At 40.4% G+C, this 23,457-nt stretch overlaps 4 protein-coding genes across 4 annotated transcripts; 2 read left to right on the top strand and 2 right to left on the bottom strand.

The window, feature by feature from the left end:
• Nucleotides 1-86: 86 nt before the first annotated feature.
• Nucleotides 87-10,554, bottom strand: cog7 (component of oligomeric golgi complex 7). Its single transcript, XM_020637534.3, has 17 exons — nucleotides 10,044-10,554; nucleotides 8,924-9,072; nucleotides 8,710-8,826; nucleotides 8,373-8,541; nucleotides 8,189-8,271; nucleotides 7,091-7,213; nucleotides 6,719-6,917; nucleotides 6,504-6,631; nucleotides 6,254-6,408; nucleotides 6,006-6,122; nucleotides 5,234-5,299; nucleotides 4,947-5,133; nucleotides 4,687-4,827; nucleotides 4,452-4,535; nucleotides 4,132-4,246; nucleotides 970-1,113; nucleotides 87-868 (listed from the first exon to the last, which is right to left on the bottom strand). Exons 1-17 carry the CDS (start codon nucleotides 10,207-10,209, stop codon nucleotides 702-704), a joined length of 2,310 nt encoding a protein of 769 aa, XP_020493190.2. The 5' UTR covers nucleotides 10,210-10,554; the 3' UTR covers nucleotides 87-701.
• A 987-nt stretch (nucleotides 10,555-11,541) lies between these two features.
• On the top strand, nucleotides 11,542-13,186 carry LOC109986764 (myeloid-associated differentiation marker-like protein 2). Its single transcript, XM_020637551.3, has one exon. The coding sequence runs from the start codon at nucleotides 11,746-11,748 to the stop codon at nucleotides 12,637-12,639; it is 894 nt and encodes a 297-aa protein (XP_020493207.2). The 5' UTR covers nucleotides 11,542-11,745; the 3' UTR covers nucleotides 12,640-13,186.
• Nucleotides 13,187-13,543: 357 nt separating this feature from the next.
• On the top strand, nucleotides 13,544-14,248 carry LOC136177261 (myeloid-associated differentiation marker-like protein 2). Its single transcript, XM_065949270.1, is given in 2 exon segments — nucleotides 13,544-13,871; nucleotides 13,873-14,248. Coding segments are annotated over 2 exon segments (606 nt in total). The 5' UTR covers nucleotides 13,544-13,641.
• A 65-nt stretch (nucleotides 14,249-14,313) lies between these two features.
• Nucleotides 14,314-18,345, bottom strand: LOC109986778 (putative protein MSS51 homolog, mitochondrial). Its single transcript, XM_065949269.1, has 6 exons — nucleotides 18,190-18,345; nucleotides 17,129-17,278; nucleotides 16,911-17,035; nucleotides 16,024-16,587; nucleotides 15,811-15,904; nucleotides 14,314-14,806 (listed from the first exon to the last, which is right to left on the bottom strand). Exons 1-6 carry the CDS (start codon nucleotides 18,204-18,206, stop codon nucleotides 14,602-14,604), a joined length of 1,155 nt encoding a protein of 384 aa, XP_065805341.1. The 5' UTR covers nucleotides 18,207-18,345; the 3' UTR covers nucleotides 14,314-14,601.
• Nucleotides 18,346-23,457: the final 5,112 nt, after the last annotated feature.

Below are 23,457 nucleotides of genomic sequence, written 5' to 3'. Positions count from 1 at the left end.
TGGAGAGATTACATTGGAAAATAATTAACCGCCTATTTCATATAATGATAATTAACAGTTTAATAAAACTTCAATGAATTCCATGATGGTGTCAATGTTTTATGGACAGATTTTCACGTTACTGCATGTAATATACGGAAATGGAGACAATCTGTGTTCTTTGTAAAGTCCCTACAACAACAACAGAGATAAACAGAGAGCCATCACCTCATCCTGTGGTGTTTGATTTAGAAAGATTTCCTTTATATCATTTTAAATTATAGATGAATTATGTTAGTAAAACAAATTAACAAATATATAGGTCCTGTAGATTTCAAAAGCTTGCAGACAACCCCTGATATAGCCTCTGTTACTTCCTTAAATGCTTCAACAACTTAAAAATACAGAAATGAAAGAAATGATGGACACTTGATCTGGCTTGACTTGAAGGCATTATAACCAGTGAGACATCATTTAAAGCCAACATTAAACAGTATAAAAAAAAAGTCTGGACCAACCCTGATTTCAATCTCTCTCACAAAGAAGACTATAATCCCAAAATGCTTCAGCCCCTATTTAAAACTTAAAAGGCTGTAACATGTAACCCCTCCTCTTCTGATATCACATTCTTCTTTGACGGGTCAAACCTGCCCGTCAGTTCCCTATGCTGCTCTGACAGCCTCTACACCAACACAGTCCTTTGTTCTTCTTCTCAGTTGTTGTTAGTAGTCGATGAATCGAAGGGCAGCGATGGTAGAGGCAAGACGACGGGGCAGCAGTTTGGCCGTCTGTCGGTAGTCTTCTGGTTTTGCTCTCAGCAGAGTGACGATGTGCTGCAGGGTTCGGGACGGCTGCAGGCCAAGAGCGTCCATCACATTACTCAGATAGTCTGTGGAGCAAGAACAGGGGTTGTCATGCTAACTGTACATAACAACTCAAGTGGAAGCTACAGTTTCCTAAAAGTCATCTAAACATTGATTTTCTGAATACCGATATCTGTGGCTAGCTGTTTGGTGGAATGGACGCTGAGTTGGGGAATGAGCAGGATGGCATCACAGTACGTCTGCATGGTTGCCCGAGCGATGGAGCCCAGCCAGTAGTCTGCTGTGTTGTCCAGCTCAGGAAGGTCATCGCCTAAGACAGAAGGAAGGTGAGGTTTTCAAAAGTCAGTCAGTTCACAACCTGTTTCCAGACAGGACAGTGATGCTAGAGTATAGAACATTTAAAGAGTAGTAACTATGATCCCACACAAACACTGACACAAGTCCATGATGTGTTATGACGGTATCAAATTGATTCCCTTTGCCATGGTTGTATTAAAACAGGACTGGTTTGACCTTTATCTTAATAGTTTCTAAATATTTAAATCAAATTGGGAATGCTTTTAATTCAAACTGAAGCCGACTAAACATCACTGTCACAGAACAGTGTGAAAAACAGATGAAGTAGAATCTATATTCTCCCTTTAATCTTTTTACAGAAATGTTTTGCAAATGAAAGGATTGTAGGCTTGTTTAAAAACCGCTGATTGAAGGTCTCATTTGGGTATTACAATATATGCTCATTTGTTGATATAAATACATTACTTGATAACATGGCAAGTACTTTATTGTGTTAGGGGAGTCTCTGTCACTTTAAATATTTTATTTTGAGCTTATATAGCGCTTTTCTAGTCTTCCGACTACTCAAAGCACTTTTACACCGCCTGTCACACCATTCACACCCTTTCACACACTAATAGTAGTGATCGCTATGTCGTATCATCAGAAGTAACTAATCCCATTCATACACCACCACTCAAGCAGCGGGAGCAATTCAGGGTTAAGTGTCTTGCCAAGGGAATCGGACAAGTTGCTCAGTTGGGGATCAAACCCTGGACCTTGCGGTTGAGAGGCGACAACTCTACCAACTGAGCCACAGCCGCCCCCAAATGTGGACCCCAAAAGATACCCTAAAATGTGCATTAATGCTCAACTCAATAGCTTAGGGAAGGAAGTCTACTTTTACACAACTTTTTATTCTTTTGACATTTTTCTTTAACAAATACTAATGTAGCTCATTTCTGAAAATGGGATGGCACAAAGTCATTGCAAAAATTTGCCCTTAAACACAGCCCCATTCTTAAATCAAGATACATGGAGAGTAAATAAGATCAATAACTTGTGAATAAAAACACAGTTAAAAATGATTTAGAAATGTAGTCTTCCCAGATCAATATCACATAATATCAACTTCTCCCATCTAAACTGGACAAAGGGTTTTAAAATAGGAAGAAAATGGTTTGATTGCAAGTTGTTTGGAGGAGATCTATTTTTATTTGAACAGCTGAAGCATGAATACATTCTTCCAAGTTGCAAACCCTCCTCCTCCTCCTGAAGCATGTCGAGCTCGTTGATGTACTGCCGTCTTATCTGCTGGCCATCTTCTCTCAGCAGAACTTTAACTGTTGAAATGTCATTCTGAAGAAGCTTGAGCATGTGACATGGATCCAGGAGAACGTGGACTTTTAGTGAGGGGTCTTCAGGATGGCAAAGAAAGAGAGAAAATATCAGTTATTCATTAAATCATTTTTTTGTTCTCATCTATTTTTTTGTATTCATGTGTGTGGAAGAGCACATTTATAAATTCAACAGTGTACTACCCAGACAACAAAGGTACAGTATTCAGGTGATCAACATCTATTTAAAGTTAAGAAGATAAACATTATTGTAATCATTCTATTTTCAGCTCTCTCACTCACTTGCACAATGATATTCCACATCAAATTGCCTCAGATTTTGTGGGAGGAAAAGTTAAGCAATTTATTGTGGATAGTACTTCATCTTTACATGAAACAAATATAACCTGAATTATTTAAATCATTAACAGGTCCCAACTCTCTGTGCTTTAGTACAGAACATACAGTAGCTCATTTATTATTAACATGAGCTCAGTACATGGCTGTATTCTTCAAACTATTTCTTGTACTTATTGCTTAATATCTGATTTTCATTCCATATGTTATTTATATATTTTTTACTTCAACTGCTATATTCTGTGTAAAAGCATCTGTAATGATTAAGAACCATATTAATAACCATATTAAATTTACCTGAACTCATTCAAAGTTAAAGTTTGCACAAATCTTAAGACACTACATCAACCATGTAACTTTAATGTCATCCTCTATAACCTACACAGCAGATTAGGTTCAGTTGAGTTTGTGTTACTGACGGATAATTACTACACAAAGTTTGTTTTTTAATGTCCACATTTACGTGGAGTATAACATTACTCATAACGTCAGATAACCATATTTAAAGTCTGCGGTTAACTACCGAGGCGAACCTTGAGCTTTTAACATCACACAAACTCATTATTTTCAACAACAACATCTTAACAACAAACATTTCTAAACCATTGACTGTAAATAATGGGCTACACTGAGTACAGTTAGCCGACTGGTTTACAAGCTAATGCTAAACAAGCTAGGTCCGTAAATATAAATACCGACACGAGTATGCAATAAATATAACACTACTATATCACTTACCGAAAAAAAACTGAAGCATCAACTTGTTGGATGGTCTGTTAACTGCACAGCAAGCCATGTATGTTGTCAGATACGTGTTAAACAAACTCTCCAAACGAAGTAAAAAAGAGGAGAAATCAGACGGATCAAGCTGCTAGCCTCCTGGCCTGCTTGACAGATAGATGCAGCGCTGTCAATCAAATCTGACACAACCCTTATATGGGCATAGCTGTTTTCCTTAATAGAATAAAATCCGACGACTTTAAAATTCAACCCCCCACAGTGTGAGGAGAAGGGGCCGTCAACTTATCAGATATATCTCGTTTTTTGAACCAGGCTGTAAACATGTTAATTCCAGTGGTAAAAGCGGGCTTTTTTGGCTGTGGGTTTATGGCACTTCCGGCGTTTCTGCAGCCAGCCTCAAGCGGAACCTCGAGGAACTGCAGTTTTTTGTACTTCCGCATAGGCTTCATTTTTCCAGACCGGAGGTTGCCCCTTGGTTTAAAATGACAAATTTAAATTTTTGGGGTTTGGGAATATTCAGGATGAGCAATACAACTGAAACAAATAGGTTTGAAATAAAAATAAATATTATGTGGAGTGTAAGATTAAGAAGAGAGGGAGGATTGATGTGCAGGAACCTTGCTCCGGAGGGAAAGGAAGCTTCCCAGCATGAAGGGCCATCTCTAGAGCCGGGTCCTCCTGAGTCACAAATGGCTCCAGGTGAAGTGGCAGAGACATCAGGTACTGTCCTATCTGGAACACACAAATCAAAACTTGATAAATCAAATGTCAGAGAGTTCTGGGATATTACCTTTTCTATGTGTTTTAGTTGTGAATAAGTACAAAAACATCACCAACATCTTCTTATGAGGAAAGTCCTGGTGTTAATTATATTCATCTGCACATTGTAAACATATCTATCGTGATTTATGGATGATTTGAATTGGCTGTTACTCACATTTGTGATGTATTCTTGAGGTGACAGGCTGAACGTAGGCAGGTCCTCTGTGTAGCTCTCTCCGAGACCAGGTTCCTCTTGTCTCTGCACAGAAACAGAAATCAAACATAGACATAGACACCGAGCGTTTAACACTCCAATGCACACAGACGTAGCAGCAGCTCTCTTCCATGCACTCAAAAATCGTCAAAAAGGATCTGAAATCAAATCATCAAGAAACTTGACACTTAATCACCTCCATCTTGGAAATGAGGATGAGCTGGTGTTTGATCTGCAGGAAGACAGAGTCGAAGGCCAGCTGGTTAGCCTGCTGGTTGAGTCTGGTCAGAGCTGCTCTGGCCTCTGCTAACAGGTTGGAGTTACCTGTTCCTTTCTCCTGACAGACAAAACAAAGAAATGCATGAAAGCAGCTGCAAAGTTTCCTAAAAAAAGTCCTGATACCAAGGGAAAGTTTAACAAGACTGAGTTCTATTCACAGAATGCTCTGCTTGATACCTTCAGGGAGTAGAGGACCTCCATCAGGCTGTTGTATTCAGCCATGTTTCCCCTCTGAAGGTAGTTGTATTCCTGCCAGGGGTTCTTGATGGGGCTCTTTCTCTCAGTGGAGCTGGCCTCCTGTATGCCCGTCAGGCTGCGTGGGCTGTACGACTCTGACAAGTACTTACCTGCCGTGCCCAGAATCCTGTGAGTAAGAAACTACAATGTTTATATCTCTATGTTGTTTTGTTTAAAGTTTTTTCCTAAGAGATGAATGGTGTTAACAATATAAACATTTATCTTACTTGTTGGAAAGCTGCTGCTCAAATTCTCCACATTGTCTTAGTAGTTCTCCACAAGTGGCAATAATCCTGAAAAAACACAACACACATCTCTTCAGTGAAGGGCTGCTGTGGAAGATTTGGTCAGTGTCATTAGAATTGGATGTTAAATATGAAGTTTTGACTTTTTTTATTTCTGTTGCTTCAATTCATCTGCAGACCAACCTGTGTTTTTATGTTACCTGAAAGACACATGTCGGCTGCCAGTCGAATGACCAGGCTTTGTTAAATTTAAAAAATTTTCTCAGTGTTTAAGTTACATCACTTTCGTTTTTAAGTACACCGTTAATCAGATGAAGGTTTAAGTCCGCTACAGTAGTGGGCTAAAGTTAGCAGCAGCTCCTAAAGCCATATCAAAGGACATCGGACAAACACAGATCTTGAAGGTGAAACTGCTTTATTTTTATGTGTTTTATTAACATGGTTCTTTTTGTTTTGGATTACAGAGACCTCTGGGTATAACTTGGTTCCTGGAGAAGAGAAACTCTATTGTGATAGAAGAATGACAAAGTGTCATTTGAGACTCGGTTATAAAGTGAACTGTCTGCCTTGTCATTGTTCTGGCATTCCTGTGTCTACAATGACTCAGCTGAAAAGCAAAAGTGCAGAGATGCTGGTGAAAAATTAAAGTTGACGGCAGGTTTTCTGGACTGAAAAAATGAATCCAAAACTTTTACCAGACAGTCCTACATTGGTACATGTAAAAAATAAAATATAGTAATAAAATATGATTAACCTGACAGAGTTCTGAAAGGCGGTCCAGTCTTCTTGGAAAAGAGATGAACTTGAAGTATCCTCCAGTTTACATTTCTTCCTGATCGATTGCAGAGTTGATGAGAAGTCTGACACATACCTGAAAAAAAGAGTTAAATCACAATCCATTTAAATAAAGGTCCATAGTCTAATCATGAGGCAAATGATTTCTATCAACTCAACGTAGAGGTAGGTAAACTGTACTTGATGGTGACAATAAAGGATGTTTACTTGGTGAAGAGGGCTTTGAGGGCTTTGAGGAGACCACACACGGCCAGCCCGTCAGTCAGTTTGACACAGCGGTCCACAGCAGCACCTGCAAGGCCGAACAACTTCCCAACGGAGTGACTCAACTCTTCCACACAATCAATGACCTCCCCATGTTCCTAAAATAGAGTACAGGGAGAGTAACACTGAAGAACTAAGAATATAAAGTTAATAAATAATGTGTTTGTATGTGTGAGAGTTTGGGGGTACACACCAATGGTACAGCACTGATCTGGATGAGCAGGTGAGCTTCCTCCAGCTCTCCATACTGCAGCTGGTAAGGTTTGTAGGGGTCATACAGCGCACACACCAGCTCATTCACTTTCAGCAGATTATTCTCACCTGTGAAGGAAACACAGCTCAGAACATAAGGATCAAACTCTGCCCACATCTCCAGCAACTACAGCCATGCCATATCTGAACACAGACCCAGGTGGGGCAGCATGGCGGCTTCCAGGCTGCGTCCGAAGGTGGAGGCGGTGTGATAGAGTTCGAGCAGGGTGTCTAGACGCTCCTCTTGGGCGGAGCGCTCAACAGCCGCGCTCAGGCAGACAGGGATGGAGGGGACCATGGCACCGAGGGTTTGGATGAGCAACACCGTCACCACCTCATACGGGTTCTTGAACACCTGTTTCGGTTATAACAGTACAAACAAAAATGAATGAATTAAGGTTATCGTAAAGGAACTACTTTTTCAGGATGCTCGTGATCCAACCAATTTAACTAGTGGGTTAGCATAGCTGGAACTTGTCACCGCAGTGCAGCTTGTTATGTGTCTGTAGTGTTTACTCTATGTCTCACCTGGCTGCTCCATTGTAGTTGGGAGTGCCACGTGGAGAGCAAGGTGTCGTAGAATTCAGACAGCTGCTGATTTAAACTGAGCTCGCTCTGAGACAGATCCTGCCACATGCTCACCAACTGGCCCTGGAGATGCACAAAACAGACATGCACTCATGAATTGACCAAAGTAAAAACTACACCTGTCATAACATGAAGGGATATTATCTTGGACATTTTTAATTACCGTATTGGTCCGAATATACTAGACCCCGAATATAAGACGGCCTTTTTCCCCATCGAAATAGGTCCGAAAAAGTCGGGTCGTCTTATATTCGGGGTCTAGTATTCAGAGAGCAGCTTTAATTGTTTGCCTGTCCCTTTAAATGTCAATACACATGACGCGCTCTGGGAGGAGCAGGGGAGCGATGACAGTGAGAGCGAACACAGCGGGGCGGAGGACGTGTGTGAGGAATAGGAGACATCGGAGGAGAAGTTTGGCGAGCTTTAGTTTAGTTAAAGATGTGGCCTGTATTTTCTCTGTTATTTAAAAATGTTGATAATATTGCTTGATTTTAATGTTGAATCATACTGTACATATTTTGACCTTGTGAAAAACTTTGTTTTGAAAAGTGCTGTAGCATATAATGATAAATAGGCCTATGTTTATTATTGTTATCATTATTACAACAACAGGTGTTTAATTCAATGTGTTTTTAATATTGGGGAGCGATGAGAGCGAGAGCGAACACAGCGGGGCAGTGTGTGTGTGTGTGTGTGTGTGTGTGTGTGTGTGTGTGTGTGTGTGTGTGTGTGTGTGTGTGTGTGTGTGTGTGTGTGTGTGTGTGGAATAGAGAGGACACATTGGAGGAGAAGTTTTGAAAAGTGCCGTAGGCCTATACTGATAAATACGGTACGTTAATTATTATTATAATTATTAATACAACAGGTGTTTAATTCAATGTGTTTTTAATATTATTATTTTCAAATAAAATGAAGTTCTTTTTTTCTAAATGTGAGTGTTGAAAAACAGGGGTCATCTTATAATCAGGGTAGTCTTACATTTGTGACCAATACGGTAATTATTACAGTCAGGTAATCAGTCAGGCCTGTAGCACCTACTTTATGACACTTGTAGTAGTAAGCGAGGAGCTGTGGCATTCTGTCTATCTCTGTGAAGACTTTAACAAACAGCTTGGCTTGGTCTGCAGGGGGGAAAAAACGTAAACAGCCGATTACTTGAGTACCCTGGAGGTTGAATTCCTGCTGGAAGAAGTTTGAAAGCTTGAGTGTCACAGCTTCCTACCTATGGACATGGAATTAAAGGTTGCCACAATCTGTGGGCTGGCCAGAGCCTCCAGTCTGTTTTTCAGAGCCTCTAGGTGGACACACTTTTCAGAGTAGTCGGGTGTGTCCACCAACATGGCCAAACTGTTCTGCATGCTGGTCAGCTTGGAGGAAATGACTGCAAAGTCCTGGAAAAGGAAAAGACCATATTCAAGACACATGACCACAGAATAATATCTGAATGTTCCAGGATCAGTTTTTAGACACTTAAACACACAAACAACCGTGTTTTTTAGTTAGTAGTTAGAAATTCAGTTAGTTGAATGGAGTCCTGTTGCAATGTCTTTGCTTTCTACCTGTGTTTTGAAGGTCTCTTCAATGTCTGCACTCAGTGTGCTCCATTTGTCCGCCTCCTGCAGAGCTTCAGCTGCCAGCTGCATTCGACCTTTCACTTGATCTATCTCCACCAGGACCTGGGGAAAATAAGGCACCATATGGAAATCATACTTCAGAAATATCCTTTAAGTATGCCTATGCTTGTAAATGTAGTAGAGAAGAACTTATGCACACCTGCATAGACTGCACAGTGTCTTGCTCAAACTTCTTGATGTCCTCTTTGACCAGAATCATTTGATCTTTGAGGAAGGAAGCCTCCTGTTTAAGAGCGTCCACATCTCGCAGCACTCTGGGCATGTTTTGCAGCGCCTGGTTACTGGTCTCTACACAAACAACAGTAGTCATTAAGTTAATGGAGAAAATGAAAAATAAATATTGGGTGCCACTCGAAAATGTGTTTTTCAACAACATATGTAAGATGTAATAAAAGAAATCCAACCAATTTATAGCAACACCTTTTGTGGTTTTATTTTTGGTGGGGTCATTCTGCTGAATAAAAAAACATTAAACAGTTTTCTTTACTTTTTTGCCATGTCATTGGTATCAACGATTGTAGGCTATCTGACAAATTCACCTCTCTTTATAATAAAGTACAGAATAAAGAACCACAAACTTCATCCTTGTTAAACGACTAAAAAGTTAAAGCCCACCCCCATGTGAAATTCAAAGATGTCAGCATAGTGTGTGTAACAGATACACTAAAAGGGTCTGGTCTATTTAGCAATACCAATTTTCTGATTAAATAACTGGTATAACGATAATATATTAATGATATTAATATTGTATCCTTTTTAATTTCTGCAAACTATTTCCGTTGACAGCACATTCCCAAACGTGTCTTAAGCAAGCTACTAGTACATCAATTTCATGTAAAGATTTTAGACAACTTTTCTGAAATATAATCCAATAAATGTACAAGACCATATATATATGGTTACCAGACAATCTTGTAATAAAGAAAAGAGCAATTCAATAAAATCAGCCTTGAGAAGGTTGTAATGAAAATGTTGATTTAGCCTAATGGAAGCTGTTTAGAGTGCTTTGCAATTGTTCTGCATTATACTTCACCCTCGCTAAACAAATAGAATAGACTGAACTTTACAATAATTCTTGTTGTAGCACCCAAACTACAATCAAGAGGTAGGACATTATGACAGAACTGTTTTAGGCTTCATAAGATTTGACCAGGTGTTCTGACCTGTCAGGACCTGACAGCAGGAGAAAACCAGGTCCGTTACGCAGACAGATACACTGACAATAAATACATCTATAGGACGTTAACTAACATACTGACCCTCAATGGCATTGTTGACTTCCTGGATGAACAGCTGCAGCTTCATGACCAGTGTAGCTGCGTGTGTGTCCGCCTTCCCCGGCGCGTCCTTCTGCACCACCTTGAAGGCTCCATTCACCCAGTCCTTCACATCAAAATTATCGTCCAGGAACTTAGAGAAATCCATTCGACCTCTCTGCTCATTTACTGGAGCAAACAGTTGGGGGTGTCTCAGTCAAACTCCTCTTCTGCAGTGCAGTCTGTGTCATCGAAGCATTGCTAACGTTAGCTAGTTTTTCCCAAACAACGGCTTCGACACGAATATAAAATAAATAGCCCAAGAAAATGAAATTATCATTACAACTAAATATAGTTCCAACAAGGCGACGGCTTCCTCCAGAGTTATTTTTAAATGTCTACGACTTCAAATGAGAATATTAGACACATTTCAAATGTTTGATGCTAGCAGTACTACCGACACTTGACAACAACTTCCTTGAGGTGCTTTCTATTTACCTTCCCCGGAAACAAGCGTCAGCACAACATACATACCCTGAAGAATAGTGTCGATAGGATAGAATGACGAACATTTTCACAACAAAATGAGACAATCTTTTAAGCAATACTATATTCTGCAGAGAGGGAAACGAAATGGGCACAAAGAAAGCTTTTAGTTTGAAGCAGTGTCACAAATATATGATCCGTGTAGAAACGTGTTATTAATTAACGTGTTAGTAATATTTACAGTCTATGGTTATTATGTGTCTTTTTTTTTTTTTACCTGAACCCATCTTTCAGACAGACCTTCCTATCAAGAACAACGCCCCAAAACAGTTTCACCTACTATTTTTTTTATTATTATTAATAATAATAATAATAATAATAATAATAATAATAATAATAATAATACATTTACTTTGTAACGCACTTAACATTTTTTGCAAAAAAACTCTCAAAGTGCTACCGGAAAAAATAAAATAAAATAGAAATAAAAACAAAATTGTACTAAGGTCATCTTTAAGTATGAAAGTCATTCTAAACATCAGTGGTTCTCTACTGGTCTATCCTCAGCACCCAGCACCAACTCCTTAATGAGAAATCACAACCTCAATTTCTGATATTTTTCAACCAATCACATTAATTAAATGAAAATTAGTAGAGATGGGACAGATCGGATCTAATATCAGTATCAAGGCCGACATTTTTTATTTATTTTTTGCTCTTTCAATAAGAAATGCAATGCTGGGTTTAGTTTAGCTTTAGAATAGAATAGAATAGTTGTGAAAAAGAGAGCTTAGACCAGAATAAGAGGAGTATTATTGGATGGCAGTGAGGAAGCCTCCCCTTCATTTTACTGCTTATCATGCATCAAACACTATACTGGGGTTGCTTCATCTTGTGTTGGCTTTTAACTCTATAACTGATGATTTTTTTTAAGGTTAAAGTTTAAACTAAAATATAAAGTCTATGATTTCCTTTCTCTCATAGCATTACAATATTTTTTTAGCACAGTCATGCAGAGCATGTACAGCAATGTTAGTATTTCTGCTGCAGCAGGCAGTTATCACACCACACAGTCTATGACATGAATATTATGCAAACATAGTAAAGATTAGACTGGATGTTGAGTGATAATAAAGCAGTAGACTGACTGAAGGCATACATCAAATAGCAACACTTCGGAGCAGCTTTTTCAACTTCTCCCTCTTTGGTTCATTTAAAGATGGGAGTTATTGCTGATGTAAAGGACACATTATCGAAGGCAGTTTTCACTCCTTCCACTCTACTGTCTGGTCGAGGTGGGCTCCACATGTGTCAGATCGTCCTGTGTCTGGTCACCTTCGTCCTGGGCTTGTTCCGAGGAGGGAGCAGCCACACTTACTGGAACTATGCAATGTTCACCTGGGCCTTCTGCCCCATCATGACCCTCATCATCACCATCATTGAGATGTTCAAGCTGGATATCCTCCTCATCCTTTGCATGGACTGGGCTGACTTCACCACAGGGATGGCCATGTCTTCTTCTCTCATGACAGTCTCTGTCGCTATTTTCTACGCCAACTTCTACGCCTGTCTGAAATGCCTGTATGGCCTGATAGTGAGCGTGTTCGCCATTGTGTGTGCCGTTTTGTACGTCCTTGAAGTGGTGAAGGACAAACTGTTGGACAGGAAGAAAGGGAGCTACCTGGCTGCTCTGCCTGGCTTCTGGAAGGTTCTGGAGGCATTTGTGAGCTGCATGATTTTCATTTCTCTGTCTGGTTACAGAGACAAGATCGCTCTGATCCTGTGTGTCATAGCATATGCCATTCCTTTCCCCATCCTGCCTTTAATCATCGCCACCAACATCCTCAAGAAACTGAAGAAGTGTTTGCCCTTTAACCTGGACAGATTTGTCTTTATATTTCTGGTGATCTCTGTAATACTGTATATATTCGCTGCCATTATGTATCCCATTTTTATGTTCAAAAACAACCCTCGGCCCCATGACTGCCCCCCCAGCTACTGTATCTGGGCTATTCAGTTTATGGTCGCTTTTTTGACATATGTGAATCTCATTCTTTTCACACTGGATCTCATTTTTACCCTGCTTGGCATCTGTGGCTTTAAACGCACTTAAACACAATGAAGACTTTCCTGTACTCTTCCTAACTGCACATTTAAACAACTTAGGGTTAAAAACCATAGGGGGATATTGAGTAATAACCTGAAGTATGTCAGGAAACAGGATAACATTAAGCACAGAACAGAAACGTGTAAAAAAAATCAATTCCAAAGATAATAAAAATGAGAAAGAAATAGTTTTAAGCAGCAGGGTTTAGGGTTGCTCTTCTTTACAAACTTGTCAATGGTGTGAAGAGTTATTCAAAACATGAAGATATTTAAGAGATTGTACTCACCTTCGTCAACCCGATTGTCTGTGCTTATAGGCTGTGTCCGAAATCACTCCCTACTCACTATATAGTGCACTATACAGTGAGTAGGGAGTAGGGAATGAGTAGTCTCTGTGTGTCCTCCCTTGTGTTGCCAGTTTGATGTGTTTAAGTGTAACTAAGTAGTACCTGTGTGTATGACTTTGCCTGTTTTTGACCTGCCTTTCTGTCTGTGCTCTTGGACTTTTTGTGTATTGAACCACACGTAAAATAAACCTGCTTTTTTGTACTCTACCCGTTGGAGTCTGCTTTTGAATCCTTCTGTGTATGTCTTTGTAACATTTAGGTTTAGGAGCAATGGATGTGTGTAAGTAGAAATGTAAAGAAGAGGGGTATTCATCGTTATCATAGAAGAGGGTACATTTCAAATGCTGATTTTGGATTCTGAATTTGGATTGCCTGCTGAATATGACAAACAAATCAAGCCAACATACTGTGTGCAAAAACTCTTTCAAATTCAAACATTCACACTAGCTGAAGGGCAACTCATTGATTGAACATTTGAATAAGGGGAAGATGTAAATGAGGCATGTCGTTTAAGATGTGGCTTTATCTATTTATTGAGAAGTGTCAACAGTTGAGCTTCAGAAGAAGCAACCTGCACCTGGCAGAGCACAGGAATTCATGTAGAGACTTTTTCTACCCTATTTTTTTTGTCTTAAAGATCTGGGCTCCCTACTTTGAGCATCATGTGCGGCCCGTTCAAGGGCTTCCAGGGAATCCTGCGCCTCCTGGAGATCATCTTCAGTGTTCTGTCTCTCATCATTGTCATCTTCAGAGGCCGGATGGTGAGTTCGTGGGGCGTTTGATGTGAGTTTGTCTGGGTCTTCTGCCTCACCGTGCCCCTGGTCCTGACTGTGGTGGAGGCCAAAATGTGGCATGTCCTCCTGGCAGCTTTCCTTCCAAACTGGGCTGACCTGCCTGTGCGCTCTGATGATCACTTCAGCGTCTGTGATCTTCGCAGCTGTGTTTGTGTGCCTCTCCTGCGTCGTTAGCATCCTGTGTTTCATCATCTCCACGGCTGCAACTGTTTCCTTCCTGATTGATGCTGTGATGCAAAAAAAGAGTTTTCCAACCAGATACCTCTCCAACTTGAGAGGAGGACTTCGCACAGTAGAGGCGTTTATAGCCTGTATTGTTCTCACTGCTGCTACGGATCACTTTGTAACAGGTGAATGGTCTTTTCATCCATTCGGGATGATTTGCAGCATGATTGTGTTCGCTGTTTGCCTCCTTGTCACTGTTGTCATCAGTGAAAAAGTGAATGGACATGAAGTTGAAGTTTACAAAACATAAGTGGAGAATGTCATCTCACACCCACACAACAATGTGTAACTTTGATAGTATAATATCAGTGGACATTTGACTACTTCTATAATGTTTTATTGCCTCTGCTAATAGTTCACAGACAGTTTATTCAAATGTCACACTCTGGCCGTTGAATGCAATAAAAAACGAGATAGTGAAGGCAAATGTCACAGCCAACACTTTCACAGCTGCTACCAAATAAAAAGGATATGACAGTTAACTAATCAAATGTGTATTTACACACTCTTTTTTTGTTATTGTTATTGTAGTATTTCATTATAGGAAAAAATAGAAAGGCATTAAAGTCTCTAAATTCAGAGTTGTGTCAGTACTCAGCTCCTTCAGGCCTCCTCTGGCTCTTCAAACTCCACGCTCTCCAGCAGACCCTGGAAACAGAAGTAGTGGGAGTTGCAGAAGAGGGGGGGCTTGTTGGGACACGGACCCTCCACTTCTGGTTTTAAAGAGGCAAAAGGGTTGGCTCCACTTCCCTTCAGGTCCATCTCCAGCTCCAACAGGATCTGCAGGGAGTATGTATTTTCTGCCTCACTGTGAAGGAGGACAAGATGCATCAGCAGATATTAAATTCAACAAACATGTCATGGATAGAAGACACAAAAAAGTAGGATTTGTTGACTTGGTAGCATATTTGTCAGATTTGCACATGTGAAACAAAACAGTGAAGCAAATTCTTTACACTGTCAATGTGCATATTTGTGTACCATAAAGGTTATCACCAAGTGAGCCTGAGCTGGTTGAAAGCTAACCTAACAATGTCTGAAACTATAATCTATTACAGACTATTAATCATATACTACCAGACTAAATTTATAAAACTTTTCATTATAGCACAGCACCTAATAACGAACCAATTGATCCCTAATACTCTACTGAAATCCAAAAAAGAAGCACTTTACAGAATACTTTATTGGCAATGTAGGAAACAGCTACAATAATCCTATTGTTATCCGTGAAACTGCAATAAACCTTTTCTTGTATTTAGTTATCATAACTCTGCAGACACGTTTATCTATGTATGTAATATTTTTAATCTGTTGTTTTTGTAAATAGTAATATAGAATGCAAAATAAAATACTCTAGCATGTCCTTGAATTATCTAAGGTCAAATACGTATTTCTTATACTGATTGGCTCATGGAAAGGTTTTTTTATTAACAGCATCTCGTAACATGTTCTTGCTTTCTTTATGTGTATGTGTAGACCTTTAAATATGTTGTGTTTTTATTCCAGACAACAACAAAAAAAACATTTGAACAGACTTAAATATTGAAGCTGGTGTTGGTAGAGCTCATTATTACAAAACTACTCAACTAGTGTGGTTCTTAATCTATTAACTGATCATGTTCTAATGGGATCTTAATCAGAGGATTACGATGATGTGAAATAAATGTGTAGTATTAATACAATGTTTTCCTCTGAAGTTGTGAAGTAGAAGTATAAAGTGATGGGAATGGAAATATTTAAGTAAAGTAACAGTCTATAACTATTCAATTTAAGGTATTCAACCATGTGATCACTCTTCTTGAAACTCACTTTCGAGCAGTAAACATGGAGGGAATCTCATAATCTCTGAGCAGCAGAAGAGTTGGAAGCCAACCCTGATCCAGGGCCTGACTGGCATCAAATCCTTAAAAAAAAAAAATAAAAAAAAAAAATAAAAAAAAAACACATCAAAGTGAGTTCAATAAGAAGCACACAACACAACAAAGACATTCAGATTTGAGATGGTAAAAATCTTATTCTCACCAGGATGAAATCCTACCACCAGATCCGGCTTGGTTGCCTTCTCTTTCTCCACCAGCTCCTCCCAGAACTCATGGTACAGACCCTTGTAGGCGCCGATGTAGACCCTCTGCCTGGGACCAAACGCTGTAAGAGGAGGCCTCATGACAGGGCCGTCCACAACCTCTGGTCCCACCATGACGATCTCAATACCCTGGTGCCCGGGGAACATTTTGTTCAGCTCATCATAGTCAGTGAGTCTCGCTGCTAAAGTCTCACTCTGAGCCACTCCCACCAGGTGGATGGTGAGAGGTCTGGAGAAAGGGTTGAGACCAAACATCCTCATCCCCCAGGCTATGGTAAGCGGCCTGGAGAAAAACTCGCTGCACACCCTCCACAGGGACTGCTTTAGGTCTTCATCGCCCGGCTGAGGTCTGCCTGTGTGTGTCCACAAGCCTTTCATGTTTGCACCGCTTAAAACCGGACTGAGGCGAGAGGTGAGATCTCCCTGCATGGCAAGCCAGCCATCCCAACCTTTGACCTCTGACTGCGGCTTTGACCATTTCTCTGTGGCGAATGGAAGATCTCCTAATGAAACAAAAACAAAAAAAGTTTGTTAGGTAAGAAAAAACAAACCCTATGTTAATGTATTGACTTAAAGTATCTAACTATACATTGGGAAAACTTCTGTACAACTGATGGTCACTAACCCAGCAACACGCCATCCAGAGAAAACAAGAGAAGTCAGAGAGAAAAAGAGAAAAAATGATATTATCTATGGCACATGCAGAGAAAATGACCCGACTGGTGTTTCTGTATTCTCACAATTGTTAATCCTCTGCAGTGAGCAGGAAGAAGTGAGAATGAGTGAATGATTCTGGACACAACCTTTTGCTTTCATATAAATGTACCTTTAAGCAAAAGCCACTCCACTACTCTATCAATGGCAGCCAGGCACAGCTGTGAGCAGAACTTCTTGTGTTTGGACCAGTCCTCTTTCTGACACTCCTTACAGCAGTAATACACATGCAGACATCTGCAGGAAGATGGAGCACAGAAATATGTTATAGTAAAATGGTCAAGTTTGATAAGGTAATATTTTGGCAGCTTTTTGCTGTTTTTGTGTTACCTTGCACAGCGCTTCAGACTCTGAGGGTTTGAAAGCTGTTTCGGCCATTTCTGGCAACCTGCACAGAATTTAAAAGAATCCTCCATCTTCTCAAACATTTCTTTTTGAGACTGGAAGGCCATGGGTCTGACCTTGGACTCCACATCAGCTCTGCAGAGAAAAGTTAAATGACTTCATTGTAGAATCAAACAAGATGCTCCTCATGCCTTCATTTCAATATGTTTGTGGAGCTGCTTGATGCCGTTGCTGTCCTGTGCGTAACATCTGATGGAATAACGGAATATCGAGTGGAACTTTTCAAAAGGGGAGTAATCTAGTCGAGTTGTTGTGTATACTGCCAGTGTGTGTGAATATGCGTGTGTGTGGATAAGAGAATAATAGAAGATGTTGTTTGAATGTTGTTTGTCACACAAACACAAATAAGTCAGAGAATCAATCACAATGAATATGTACACAAACCTCATACAGTATTAAAATATACACTAAGCTCTTTATGTGAGTCCATTAACGGACTTTACAGTTATTTAACAGTGTTGTTGTTTAAATAGATGAACAGATATGTTTTAATGTATTGATTTATACTGTAAGTAAATCAGTTGAGGTTAACAGTTAAATCAAGAGATTTACTGAAGAAATGAAATGTTGTCTTTTGAGTGCTTAAGGAACTTAATTTCCTGTATGGATAAAATATGACTTTATTACGGAAAAAAAAAAAAACTTCCGGTAAATGGAGCGTTCCAACAGTACCTTGACAACGGACAAGTTAATGTGTGGTTTTACTGTAAATATTAAGGGTTAGTAGTAAAGGAAAATAACAGAGGATTATGACACATTGAACAGATAAGGCATATTGACGCATTAAAACGACACATGAAGATGAAAATAAAATGACAGGAGACAGATTTACAGCTGTCATTGTTAACGAGCATGAAGCGGCTTCATGGGGACACATTATGGTAATCATGTTTTAGGATTAGTTCTATTGTAGCCTAAATGTAGACATTTCATACCAGATGATGATTCGAGGTAAAAGAAGTTACAATGATTTTGTAAAAACTTACCCGACACTTTCCGTCATTTTGAATGAGTCTCACGCGCTGCTTCAGTATTTCTTGCTGCTCGTGAGGTTTGTCATCTGAGCGGCCTGTTGGGGGCTGCTGGTGCCAGATATAGCACGTGTGCTTTTGCTTCTGGAAAGCTCTGACAACTCCAGATCTTTCCTGAGGTCACAAGAGCTACAGATACATGTGCTAGACGATTGTAAAAATAGTAGGCCTACAAATGTTTTTATGGCAACATCTGAAATCCCCCCATTAGACCATTAAACTATAAACTAACTCCGAATAAGTTTAAACTAAAACATGGTCCAAATCAACATATTTTAATTGTCAACCCACAGTTATATATATCACCTATAACTTCTGCCCACAACCTCTAAAATAAACCTATTAACACCGTTATACTAACTGGATGCAATTACTTCTTTCACCCAGTAGAGGGCGATATCTCACTGTAAAGGCTGGTAATGTCTATGGTATTTACACCCAATTCATGAAGCCAAAGCTAGACAGACAGCAGAGTGCAGTGAAAATAGATGAAAAAAAGCTTTTGATTTGTTTTATTTTTAATATAGAACAGTTTATCAAATAGGGTTGCCATACACACTGTAAAAACAAAATGTAATGATAAAATAAAATTAAAATAAAGTTAGTTTTACTTCAAGTCTATGAAAATGTTATTTTAACTCAATATTATATGTTTACGTCACCTTAACTAATTGAAAGTTTTCCAACTTTGATAAGTGATTCATGTTAACTTAAAAAATGGTGAGCTCTATTTTTGATTGAGGGGACTATTTCTGTTACCTCGGTGCAGCAAGGGGGTTTCTGGGATGTGGATGGAGATGGAGATGTACCTGTGCTGGGCAGTGAATCTGAACGTGCTCTTTTGTAATCTGGAGAGTGGCTGGATTTCCCGTTTTTTTTCTGTGAGTGAAGTTGCTGCGCTCATGATGCTGGGTCCTTTGGAACAGTGGTTGAAAAAGTAATCAAAACAAATCTCCAGGGGGTCCAGGTCGGTTGAAATTGTATTCCGATTTTAGAAAAAGAAAAGGAAATGGAATTTGTAGAGATAATACAGGAAAAAAAAAATGCTTAAAAGTCAGATCAGACTTGTTGTCGTCTAGCAGCTGGACGCCGCCATCATAGATCTCGCACTGTCTCCTGAGAGTTGCATTCACAGGGGCATTGGATGATTGTCTTGGACCGAATAATAATAAAAGAGAGAGACAGAGGGAAACTAACAATATACAAGAGGTAGGGAGGGGCTGCTATGGGTTGAAAATTTACTACCTATTCACAATGATTACCACACACCCATCTCGGATCTCGCGCGAGACCTTACGGAGCCTCCCTGTCTCTCACAGAGGTCCCTGAGACCGGGGAGGATTCTTTCCCTCTTTCCCCTCTTCTCTACCGTCAAAAGCCGTAAAAAGATCAGAAATGAACAACAAAATACAAAAGCAAATATTGATGATTTTATTGAAGATTTTGTGTCATTTAAAGGGTTACAATCCTGAGAATAATTTAACGTTTGTTAGTTTTGAGCAAGTCAGAAGTTGTTTAACTTCACAGCAGAAAAATATAAATACATTTGAAGAGGGCAAAAGGGTTAATGTTCCAGCATTGGTGTTGTTTTACCTTGATATCCTGAAGAAGAAGCTTGTCACGAGGCAGGATACTGCTCTCCACTGTGGAGGCAATCAGCTCTGGAACCGGCTCTTTTTCCAGCATGAAGAACTCCACACTCCGTACACTTCCCTGTCAACCACCACAAAGCATTATCTTAAATTATCATTGTCTTAAAATAAAACTTGTAAACTGAAAGTGATACTAAATACGGATAGAGAAATATCCCCCACAGTGGTGCTTATGACATGCCTACGCCTCCTCTGTCCACTGGATCTGATTGGGACTCCGAGATCTAGTCAAGTCTGTGAGTAGAGCTGCCCTGTTGGAGAAATGGGGTATGAAGCGGTGATAGAAGCCAGATAGTCCAAAAAGGAACAGAGCTACTTCTTTGTTTGTGGCAGGGGACAGGACTCTATGGCCTGGGTTTTGTTGACCTGAGGGCATACAACCCCATTGCAGATGACAAGGCCCAGGTACTCTGTCTCTGCAGCATCAAAGACGCACTTCGATGGGTTGACAGTCAGCCCGGCAGAATGAAGGCAATCCAAAACAGCTTGCAGGTGTTCCTGCCACATGTTACTGTAAATGACAATGTCATGCAGATATGCTGCAGCAAAACCAGAGAACTCACAAAGTACCTGGTCCATGATTCTCTGGAAAGTTGCTGGAGCGCTGTGCAACCAAAATGTCATTACTGTGAACTGGAAAGGGCCCCATGGTGTCCTGAAGGCTTTCCTAGCCTTTCAATCAGTTAATCAATTATTGGTGTTGGATAGGAATGACATTAAGAAATTGAATTCAGGTACCTGAAATCAATGCAGAACCTTATGCCTCCATCCTTCTTTTGTGCGAGCATCACTAAGTTACACAACTCTATGATCCCCCAGGGACAGCATCAGGTCAACCCTCCTCAGTGATCCTGTAACTTAATCTTCTCACAGAAGCACCTTTGCTAACAACAACGTCATGTTCAACAATATTTGTTCTCCCAGGATTCTCCTGGAAAACTTTTGAATTACAGATAGATCTCACCTGAAGCCTTTGGCTGTCTGAGAGTTTACTGAGATCATGGTCTACCAGGTCACTAGAGATAGGTAAGTATTGTTGATCCTCCCATTAGCATCACTTCTGTTTTTATTTCTGGTCGCTGCACCCACTCTTTTAAGAGATTTGTGTGTAGTACCCTACTGGAGCGTGAGTGCCCTGGTGTTGATACCTGGAATGTAGTTGGCCCAAGTCTCTTTCGGATTTGAAACGGTCCTTGCCGTTTAGCCAACAGTGTGTTGTCATCACTAGGTAGGAGCACCGGCACTTTCTGTCATGGGTCAAAGGATCTCTGCCTGGCTGACTTGTCGTACCATGACTTCTATTGCTGCTGGGTGTCCGCCATGTGTGATTGGGCCAGCTCACCCATTTTCTCCAGCCGCTCTCTCATCTGGATGACATAGGATTAAACGTTAATGGATCACACCCTCCCCTTGCCCCCCTCCCAGATCTCTCTCAACAGCACCAATGGCGCCCAAACTTCATGTCCATACAAAAGTTCAAAAGGAGAGAAACCAGTGGAGTATTGGGGTACTTCTCTGTATGCAAAGAGGAGGTAGGGCAGCCATTGAGCATCTGTTTCAGGGTCTATAATTAAAGCGCTCTGTTAGCCTATCCATTTGAGGATAATATGTTGTCCTGACGCTATATGTCCTGACGCTCCTGATACCCATTAACTGGTAAACCTGTAGCAGAGTAGACATAAAGTTAGTTCCCTGATCAGTTAATATTTCACAAGGTAAGTCCATCCTTGAAAAGAATTGTACCAAACAGAGAGTAACTGCTTTTGCCTTATGATTTTAGTGGAAAGACTTCTGGATACTTCGTCGCATAGTCTGTTATAACCAGCATATAACAGGACCAACAAGGTCCATCCCAAGGTGCTCATATGGGGTGCCAATAATGTGTGGTTGAAGTGGAGCTCTGGGGGGTGTTTAACAGCCTAGGTGGCCAGCCTAGGGAACTGAGCGCCTCAAGGCAAGTATGGTGTTTCTAGCTGCTTGGGGAACCACTAGCAGCAACACTGACTCTTGTTGCCGATAGAGGATGCCATTTTGCAGGATATACTCATCACTTATGATGTCCAACTCAGCCTCCGGCTCCTTCTCCTTCTGGAAAAGAGAGACTAAAGATGAATCAGTTTTATGCATATCACTTATATTACCTGGAACTTGAAACCCCAGTGTCTCAGGGCTGGTTGATGGTATCATCACTGTCTTTTGGAGTTTCTCCTGCCTTCTCTCTCTGCGGGTTTTCCGAGACTCCCCAGGTGGAGTCTCCAACTCCTCATTGAAAAGGGCAAGGCACTGAGAATTGCGGAGGGCTCATTGGATTGCATGGCCTGCATTCTGGTTACCACAGCGTTACACTTTCTGCTTTGTTCTGACTCCAACAAATCCAAAAAGAACTGGTAGGTCTCTTTCAAGAACAGCATCAAGAGGCAGATTATCAGCAACCCCAATGTTGAAAAGGTAAGTTTCACCTTCTATCTATGCTTTTACCTTTTGGCTGGATCCATTTCCCAAAGAGCTCCTTGAGCCTCACATACACCTCTTTAGGGCTCTCATCTGACATCCAGGGAGTGTAATCTTTGCCTGTAAGTCTCGGTGTTAATGTCATTTTTAGCAAGAATGGCAGACTTTACCCTTTCATAATTAAGAGAGTCATCAATGTTCATATGCACATAAACACCTGTGAAAGTGAAAAACCAATCAGCTCTCTGCCACCGGCATGCTACAGCAATACGTTCAAATGTGACTAGGAAGTGTTCAAAGTCGTCATTATCAGGTAATTTATCCAACCTGGACTCATAGTGTGAATGAAAAGGACTTGCAGAGGCCTTAGCTTGGGCAGAAGGATAGCGCATGGTAGTCATGGAAACTGAGGATCCGGTACTGGAGTTGTTCTGGCCTGAACTTCTAAGTGCAGAAGCTGAAACTGATGTTGAAGTGCTTTAAGGCTCTGTTCTTGCCTTGAAGTCTGGAGAGTGGACATCAGGTCTGACAAAGTTGGCTCCTTACCTTCACATCTCAGTGCTTTCTACCACCCCAGAAGCTCAATTTTCTTCGTCTTCATTGCTGGCTTTCCTTTCCTGGGTATTCACTTTCATGATGCATTTGTCCCCTCTTCAGGGGGAACAGGGTAGAAAACAAAAAAATTCCTTTGTCTTTCACTGAATGATCCCACCACTGCCACCAATTGTTAGGGACCAAGCAGTAAGGCACAAGAGACAGGAGTAAGTTTAAAGAAAAGGTGGGTTTTTATTTTACCAAAAAATAGAAAACCGAGTTTACAAACCAAATTATAAACCAAATTACGTGAAATCCGTACACAAAGCCTTCGCACCCAGCTTATATCACAATGCAAATACAACCAGTAATCACAAAGAACTGCTCTCTTAAATTATAACAGAATTTATTTAAACAAAGCAACATCAATCCAAAATCAATGAACTTAACCAAACAAATCACTATCATAAACTAATCTAAGCAACAAACATAATCAAGCAAGGCTTGTGGAAGGTGTGTGTGTGTGTGTGTGTGTGAGAGAGAGAGAGGGGGGGGGAGAAGAGAGGGGGAGATGGTTTCATACCTA

The sequence above is a fragment of the Labrus bergylta genome, chromosome 21, assembly GCF_963930695.1.
Source record: "Labrus bergylta chromosome 21, fLabBer1.1, whole genome shotgun sequence".
Lineage (NCBI taxonomy): Eukaryota > Metazoa > Chordata > Actinopteri > Labriformes > Labridae > Labrus > Labrus bergylta.
Note: the sequence above shows the minus strand (reverse complement) of the source record. Positions and strands in the feature narration are given on the sequence as shown.

Coding starts and splice junctions, on each gene's coding strand:
- cog7 (XM_020637534.3), bottom strand. CDS start 10,209: ATGGATTTCTCTAAGTTCCTGGACGATAATTTTGATGTGAAGGACTGG. Junction 6,918..7,090: donor AACTACAATGGAGCAGCCAG/GTGAGACATAGA, acceptor TAACCGAAACAG/GTGTTCAAGAACCCGTATGA. Junction 869..969: donor ACAGCTAGCCACAGATATCG/GTATTCAGAAAA, acceptor CTTGCTCCACAG/ACTATCTGAGTAATGTGATG.
- LOC109986764 (XM_020637551.3), top strand. CDS start 11,746: ATGGGAGTTATTGCTGATGTAAAGGACACATTATCGAAGGCAGTTTTC.
- LOC109986778 (XM_065949269.1), bottom strand. Junction 17,036..17,128: donor AGTCTGAAGCGCTGTGCAAG/GTAACACAAAAA, acceptor ATCTTCCTGCAG/ATGTCTGCATGTGTATTACT. Junction 16,588..16,910: donor GGAGTGGCTTTTGCTTAAAG/GTACATTTATAT, acceptor TTGTTTCATTAG/GAGATCTTCCATTCGCCACA.